General features: G+C 35.6%; 1 protein-coding gene across 1 annotated transcript; it reads right to left on the bottom strand.

Annotated features, from left to right (window-relative positions):
- Positions 1-2,213: 2,213 nt before the first annotated feature.
- LOC105060501 (heavy metal-associated isoprenylated plant protein 16) lies at positions 2,214-3,738 on the bottom strand. Its single transcript, XM_010944239.4, has 3 exons — positions 3,599-3,738; positions 3,409-3,487; positions 2,214-2,685 (listed from the first exon to the last, which is right to left on the bottom strand). The coding sequence occupies exons 1-3, from the start codon at positions 3,605-3,607 to the stop codon at positions 2,432-2,434; spliced, it is 342 nt and encodes a 113-aa protein (XP_010942541.1). The 5' UTR covers positions 3,608-3,738; the 3' UTR covers positions 2,214-2,431.
- Positions 3,739-8,811: the final 5,073 nt, after the last annotated feature.

Below are 8,811 nucleotides of genomic sequence, written 5' to 3'. Positions count from 1 at the left end.
TCCCTATTCTTTGAAAAAAATTATGACATCTTTGCATATTATGACATCCTGCATTATATTATGACATCTCGTGAATAAAAATTATGACTTTCTAGATGCAGAATGTCATAATATGGATATAGAATGCCATATTTTTTTCAAAAATAAAAATATTTTTGTTATTCAAAATTTTAAACGAAAAGGTAAAGCTGCAGGCATTAAATGCGTGTGGAAAAATAGTGACTATGTGGATTGATTGGATAAGATGGTGCACTTCACATCGGATTTTCTACATTACTGGTAGTGCACAAAGAATTTTTCAATACTGAATAGAAGCTCAGGCTACGGTGGCCATATAATATTAGTGGACAGCGAATAAATGATAGTGAATTTGGATAGTAGACTTGTCTTTTTTCTATTTTCAAAAAAAGCCTAAAACCTCTAATCCTTCTCAAGCTGTATTCAGAGAGATGCAAGAATTTGGGTGGCAGAGTTTGCTTAAATTTTATCATCCCGACAGAAGGATAATTCCCTTAGACGCTGCTCAATTTGTGTTCAAAGAGATCATAGTTCCCGAGTTTTTTGTCGACTTCAAATGAACCTAAAGGACGTGTATGTCATTTTCCATTGTTAATCCTTAGTTAATTAAAATTTTAATCATGCAGCTGATATTCCAACATTTGGAAAAAATCAAGGAAACCTTTTGGGCTCAACAGCCTTTTTTTCATTTTTATTTGAAAATTATATGGATTCAAACGGTGAGAAGGTTTAAGATAGCTTGCAATAAAGGCAGCAGTTTTTTTAATTGGGATCATTAATAAATGAGAATTCTTAAATCATTATCCAAATTATTGGGACAAGACCTCGTGATTAGGTTTATGGCATTCAAATTCTAAGGTTGCATTTGATGCATTGCTAGACAATCTTAGAAGATAACGTAGATTGCCTTCAAAATATATTTCACTATTAAATTGTCAGTAATATTGATTAGTATGTTTGGTACATACAAATAATGTTACAGTAAAATTACTAAAAATCTTGATTGATATGTTTGGTATGACAATCAGATTATCGATAATGCGAAATCAAATTTTCAAAATACTTCTATAAATTTTTATGAAATTTTGAATTATTGAGGATAAGTTTGATTTTATTTTCTAAATTTAAATCAAAATTTTCAGAATATATCTTGCGAGAGAAGAAAACCCTCGAGATGAGCCCTATCGCCTTGGCCTCTGATGCCGAGACCTATCACCTCTTGAGCGCTAGATCGGTGGCATTCTCATACCCGACGATCACTGATAGCCGTTGGAGCATCCCAAGGTCAGCGGTGAGGGCCAGATCGACCTCTTTAATGGCGAGGCATCCTCAAAGCAGCACCGGATATCACTATTTTATATTATTATAAATAATAAGAAAATATATTGAGTTTAATTATTATTATTATTATTATTATAATTGAGTTTAATTCTTTAATTAATAAAAGAATGCATAAATTAGTTATATAAGTGATTATGGAATGGTGTATTGTAGTTGATTAGAGTGCTTCATAGAAAAAATTCTGTCCACATACAGACAGGAGGTTGTTAATTGATTGGCCCGTTGAATTGTAGCATTAGAATAGAAATAAAAATAAATAACTTTCGTTCTGGCTATTTGATTGGAGAGATTCCTTCCTATTTCGATTCTAAAAAGAATGAGAATATCTTAATTTCTTAAAATCTAATTTTTACTCTTTATTAATATTTAAAATTTATTCTGATTTTGATCGCAAATCCAATATATTGAAAGATACGATCGTCCCAATTTCCATTTCAATCTATTTGAATTCTAATTCAAGCCTAGCCACCAGGCAAAAAGTTTCATTTCTATCATTAAAATTATATGAATGGAGAATCATGGTCCAATTGACTAAGAGCCGCCCTCGTTACAACAAAGAAATCTATAGCGGTCAAAATTGTGACAAAAATGACCTCACTAAAGTTATTGCCGCTGTTTAGATTATCGTAGGTATAAGCAACCCTATGGTAACAATCTTGAGTTATTATATAGTGATGGCTCATGATCATTGATATAACTTGTTATAATAGTTGCAATTGGCACTATCCATACTACTAAAATTACAAAAAAAAATCATCGCCGGCTCAGTAGCACTCATGACGAGCTGCTGCGATATTATATATTTTTTAATATTATTACTAAACAATATTTATAGTAATAGATTTTGTCCGGCGTTGCTAAAATTTCATCACCATAGACTATATTTATAGTAGTATATCCGAGTTACATCTGACAATACAAGCCCCACCTAAACCACCAACGCATGCGCTTGGCCTCCTTTCAACCTAAATCAACTAAAGGAAAGAAAATTTTCTTCCACGACTAACCAAATTGTTCATCAACCATCCCATCTAAACACCCAAACGTGCAGCATATTAAGATGGCCAGAATTCTACATGATGCAACACCAAGGGTCATCATTTATAGTACGAACGTCGTAATATATATTTGGGCGGGGCCAACCTATGAGCTCAATATCCTTGGGCTTGGCTTCCTCTTTCTTCTCATCCTCCGGTGCCACGCTAACCAACTCTGCATATTTCATTCGCTTCCTTAGCTTTCTTACCAGCGCGAATGAGTCGATCCCATCACCAACGACTACAATTTGGTCCTTCTCGTTACCATCTACACTTGCAGATGTTACACCTACAATAATTCCATGAGTAGGTGATATAAGATGCTTTCATAACTACAAAAGGCTAACAACTACCCAGTCGTATGAAAATTAGCTTCAGGCAAACTAGCGGCATCCATATCTAACACTAACAGCATCGTACATATGATCATATTTCTCGAGGACATCTTTGGTTGCAAGGAAAATTATACAAATATTTTGGTAAAATTTAGTTTTTTTTATTTTTTTGTCTGTCTTGATAGAAATTTGACAAATTTGAGAAAAATAATCTAGTTTTTCTTTAAAAATTTTGCTTTAATTTTCTTGTAACCAAATACATCCTAAAAGATAAAATCACAATTATAGTAAGATCTATCAAAATTTGCTAATAAACCTTAATAAAGGAATAGATAATAAATAAAATGATTAAGGCAAAAGGAAAAAAAGAATTCATATATATATATTTACGAATATGTCTGTGCTTGCACGTGTGTGTGTGTGTGTATTAAATTTATTGAATAGTCATGATATGGAGTATTTTTCTTGCTCAAAAAGGCTTTATGGAAAAATAAAGCAGATTTTTAGAACCAATAACCAGAGGTCTGGGAGGAGCAAAGGACCTCTATGATTGATACTGACTTCAACATCAAATTAAGGTGTATATAAAAGTATGCACTAACAGAATTTCATGGAAGTTTTCTTTAGAATATAATAATGAGTCATTTCCATTTTAAGATGTTAGTATGAAAATTTACCATCCAATCCAACCACAATTTTGAGGGCCTTGGAGCGCTTCTTTGCATCTACCATGGAAAGCCTTATCACCACCTTTTGCTGCGAGAGAAAAAAACAACAATTCTAAGTCAAATCATCAAAGTAGTGTAGCTAGAACCTCCACAAGCCTATGTTGCTCTTTAAGAACTGATTCTCCTACTAGTTTCCCACCTTCCCCATATATTAAACAGTTGGCCAGACGCCTCAGAATATTTTGTTTGGTGCTTGGTGATGTCTAAGGGGCCTGAAACTAATCTAATCAATTATCCTCTCTATATATAGAGCCATAGCTAAGGCCGTCGGGAGTGAACTGGGATAACACAATATGGTTGGCCTAGAAACGATGGGTGAACTAGAACACCTATCGGCTTATCTCTCTGGTGTCAATTTCTCAAGGTTGGCTTCATCCTGATCTATTCTATGCTGATTAGTCGAACTATATTGGTGGAATAGAAAATTACGCATGCAAAAAGATTTTGGAAGTGTCCCATTTTCCACAGAATATAGGCTTAATTCTTCGCGACCAGCTAACTTCGAAATCGACAACCCTTAACATTGTCGTCAACGGATCAACCCCAAAGTCATCCGACCGGGTCTTTCCGAGGGTGACTAATTTCCTTTTTAATAGGCTGCTTTTGATATCTACTAGTCAATTTGATTCAGTTGGCTTCATTTTCTGATACAATAATTTATGCTAGGTGAGTGCACCTGGTGTATATATGCACGGGTTTGATCCTAGTTTCTGAAACCCATAGCAATCTGCAATAATCTTGGAACCTGAAGCCCTATCTAATTGTCAGCTCAAATTTCTCAAACTATTGGATGGATTCTTATCACTCTATAATCTGTAACGGTAACTATCTGTTAGTTTTTTTGACTGCTTGATGACTGACCTGCTTTAGCTCAAAGGCAGGTTCAAGCAACAATTACCTTGACCCATTCATACGGATATATATCTTGTACATTTTTTTCTTTCTTTTAAGAATCTGGGTGGTTATAAATTACCTTCTCATTAAAAAAAAAGAAAAAAAAATGGTTAGCCGATTGGATCAAAATACTTGTATCCGGACTAGGGCAAGTTCCAACCAGTCGGTTTTCCGTCGCTACCAGTCAGAATTGGAAATTTGTTGAACGCGTCGTTGGTGGTCTCCATTTCGGTGTCTGTGACCGTGGAAAATACGATCCGGACCCCTAAACACGCGTTCACACGAGCCAAGGACCAAGACTAACACCTAGATTCCTTTAGAAAGGTGGGCCCTCCACAAAGGCAGCGCTCAAAACGAATGAAGCCCCTGCCCTTCATCACGTATGGGCGGACGGTTGGATTGCGCCATTTGGAGGGTCGACGGAGTGGCACAGGTTGTACCTTTGGCCAAAAAAACAAACAAAAAGACTGAGGTTCCTTCGCGACGTTAACAATCGGATCGCGTCATCACGAATGGGGTGCAACATAGGGTGTGTTTTTTTCTTTTTTTTGGGTAGAGATGGGTGATCACGTGGCCCTAGCATGAACACACGCCATGAGATCGGAAAGTAAAAAATTTTATAGATTTCATGGGCACATCTCATTTTATCGTTAGACCCTGTCTTCAGTGTAGACAGCAATTTAGGATGTATCTTTGATGGAAGGGTGATTGATTTTTTTTTTTTTACGAAGTTAATCATTGATCGTATTCTATACATATTTCAAAGTATTTCAAGTATCTTTATCCATCAATCTGGATAAAGCTACCATTCCACGACCGACGGATGGATTCATACAATATATCGTCATGCATGCCATCAATCACAGCTGTTTATTTTTATAGATTCTATTCATCAAGTATCCATCTTAATTTATAAGTATAGGAATGAACAATTGTAATTAACAACATATATGGCCATATAGTGCACATTGTGTAAGGTATAATCTCTCTTGGAAGGTTTTGGCTGAAGATTTTCTTTGAGGAACCTATATAGTTCTCCTTAAAATATTTCATATTTTGTGAATCTATGGGAGGAAGGTGATAAGGATACAAGGATACCATAATTTGATTGAATAAAGAATTGATGATGCCCAATTGAGGCGGAGCTTGCGACACCTCCACGACACCTCCAGTGTAGAAGAAGACAAAGACTGCCAACTGCGATGGTTGTGGTGACCGCAGTCAAGGAGATACGACGAAAAAGGAAAACGCACTTTCAAATTAATTGAAGGAAACCCTATTAACAAAATTTGTTTAAATGCACATGGGATAAGCCAACGACAAGGACAGCCTAAAAATTGTCAAATTTGATAGATGCCACTGAGCCCAGCGGATTTGACACAAGTTCGCATCCCATTTAGGACATGGATAATATCTAGATAACATGAGATGAGTGATTTTTATTTCAACTTTGTTATACGTAAATCGGCTACAATTTTATAACATTCAAAGTCCCTCTCAGTGAATAAACATGGTGATTGTTAGCATTTACGCTGGGCTTGGAAGCTAAATAGACCCATTGTCTATTGGTCGTAGTTGGATGCTAAAAACTTTTCAAGGTGATACTGTCGCATTTTTGGAAGACTTTCACGGATGCTCTTTTTTTTTGGTAAGTCACAAGATTATCATTTTTCTTGAAAGGCTTTCATTTTGAATGAAACTTCTAGCTTTGAATTAGATAGCCATATTTCGCTCCATGACACGGCAAAAAAAATTAATCTTAGAAATAAAACATATGATTTATTAGCATATGTCAGTGATCAGTTGTAACTAACTATGTCCAAAAGAATTAGCTTTATCAGTGGTCCGCTCTGACCGGTTAAATCAAGAAAAAATTAGTTTCTAATGTATAGTCAATGATCAGTCTTGTTGGCTAGACTCAAATTATAATTAAAGCAAAAAAATTTTCATGATATCCATGATAATCTGATTTCTCATATATGAAATAAGCATACTTGTAATATAAGCAATATCAACCAAAATTTTATATCTTATTTTAATGTGATACTAGAATAGGACAAGCATTTCATCTCAAATATCGTATGGAATTAAATAAGTAGTAATTAACCATCTCTTTCAAATATCATACAATATTAAAACATGAATATCATCTCATTTCAACTCTGCAATTATGCATACAATTATTTTTTGGCATAATCATGCCAAATTAAGAATTTATACTTGATCCAAAATTTTTGAAGTACTCTTTTATATAGGCATGCATAATTTTTATAATATGCATAATTTTTTAAAATTATCAAAATTTAGATATTTGAATATTTTTCTTTTCAATTATTAGTTCAAAACATATGGCACGCATTATTATAAAATTACTAGGGTTAAAAAAACTTATTATCTAAGTCGACCACATCCAAAGATTCTTCTGATAAGACTATTAACGGCCTTAGATGTATGGTTTGCTTCCTAGACATAACGATCCTCTAGAGTTGAAGGCTCTGATTAAAATAACTAACACCATTAGCTCTCAATCGAAGAAGAAAAAGAAAATAGAGAGAAAATTGATCAAGGTCTAATCAGGGACCTGATCTAGTTTGACTGCACCGACCATCAGGAGAAGGTCTAGGTCTAGTACCCACTCTAAAGAGGAGAAATAGTATCGAGGGGTAGGTTTCTCCCCGTTTCTTCTTTCACGATAAAATAGGATGGTAAAATAGGGGTTTCTCATGTCATCTCAAAGAGAGGACAAAGAGGAGAGAGGGATGGTGGTTTGATGGTGGCATAGCGAGCATCGAGACAAAAAGATCCAAATCAGCTTAGAAAATTAGCCAAAGAGGATCTCGATTAGTCACGAATCAAAGGGTCAAATGCCCAGAAAGAAAGAAGAGGGTGAGGGGGGTTGTAGAGGCATGACCCAATGGCAAGATGGCCACGGCTCTATTGTGCAGTGATACTTTAGCGTGTGCATGAAAAATGAAGCAAAGAATAATAAGGGTTAACATGCCGTAATCTTAGCAAAAAGAAATTAAGAGAAAGTGGAGAGCCCATTGGATTGGCAAAGATAATAGAGCTCGGTTGGAAGTGGTAGCTTTTAAGGGTGAAATGATGGATGGAACTCATAATAAGGGAGACAAAAGAGGTTATAAAGGGAGGGATTCGGGCTTTTTTTTTTTTGCTATGGTGGGGTGGTGGTGCTCGATTGTGATGGCATGGTGGCTATCAGAGAGGAGGAAGAACGGAGAAAGGGAAGAATCTAAGCTTAGTGGTGATTAATTGTAAGGAAATGAGGGGAATTAAAGAAGAGGCTTTATAAGGGGATAAGCTCGAGGTTGTTTCTACCATTTTACGATCTTAGTAGTTGTTGTGAGCAATCCAATAGTCGATGGCCATTTTGTACTAGTCTTACGAAATCTGCACTGGCCGCAACTTAATCATGCCCGTAATCCCAATGGTGAAAGCTTAGGTAGAGAATTGCGATCACCGTTCCTCTTTTCCGAGCCCTATTCTCTTTTTTTCTTTTGCTGATTTTTAAATAGGAGTCAACTAGGCCTGCTGACTCTAGTTCAAAATGGATTAATTTGGATTGACCGTCACCATCCTAAAAGAAGGTTTAGGATGAGAGTGAAGAAATTTCTTGTAATATCCCAACCCAAATCTTAAAGCAGGATTTTTTTTTAAAAAAAAAGAAATAAGGCAGCATGTGCGTTGCACGTGCTGGAGTTATAGTGGGAAGTAGGGAAAAAATGCAGAAGAAACTCTTGAAGAGTTTTCTTCCTTCTCCGATCCATAATCCTAAAAATACTAAGAATCAAAGCTCAAATCAAACTCAAATTCATCCTTATTAGAGGTCTATTTAAGGTTCTCAATCTCTTGGGTTTGTGCTCACAAAAAATCGCCATAAAAATTCTTTGATTTCTTCCCATTTATCGCCGCTCATCTTTGCTTTGGTTGTCAAAAATCCGAATCATCTTAGCCAAGGATCAGGTAAATCTCTTCCACATTTCTTTCTTAATCTTTTATAAGCCCTCAGGATAAATTTTGCCAAACTTTTTCTGCAAAAATCATTGAAACTCACTGTTTTAATCGAATACCCTATTTTTATGTTTCGATTTTGACTTCCATCTCTGTTGGCCACCGTCGGTCACTGGATTAAGCCGATTGGCACTGTTGGGGACTACTCTTCTGGCCACAAGGGTTGTCAGTGGGGATAGTTCGAGAACAAGGGGAAGATAGCTCCCCTTATTTCATGAAAGAAGAAAGGGGAAGAGAATGCACAGGTCCTTTGTTTTCCATGAAAAAAAGAAAAAGAAAAAGAAAAGAAAAAATAAAAAAGAAGAAAAAAAAAAGATTCTCTCTCTTCTCTCTCTTCTTATATTGAGTTTGAATCCTGTCTCTCTAGAAAGTTTCACTTTCTCGCTCTATAGATTTTCTCTATCTAAAATTTTCTCTCTAGATCATTTC

Source organism: Elaeis guineensis, chromosome 1 (assembly GCF_000442705.2).
Source record: "Elaeis guineensis isolate ETL-2024a chromosome 1, EG11, whole genome shotgun sequence".
In the NCBI taxonomy this organism is placed as follows: Eukaryota; Viridiplantae; Streptophyta; class Magnoliopsida; order Arecales; family Arecaceae; genus Elaeis; species Elaeis guineensis.
The sequence above is the reverse complement of the archived record's forward strand: the minus strand, read 5'-3'. Positions and strand labels throughout refer to the sequence as shown.

What these genes read in the sequence shown, in the direction of transcription:
- LOC105060501 (XM_010944239.4), bottom strand. An exon ending in AATTGTGGTTGGATTGGATG is followed by an intron (nt 2,686 to 3,408) that starts GTAAATTTTCAT and finishes GAATTATTGTAG; the next exon opens with GTGTAACATCTGCAAGTGTA.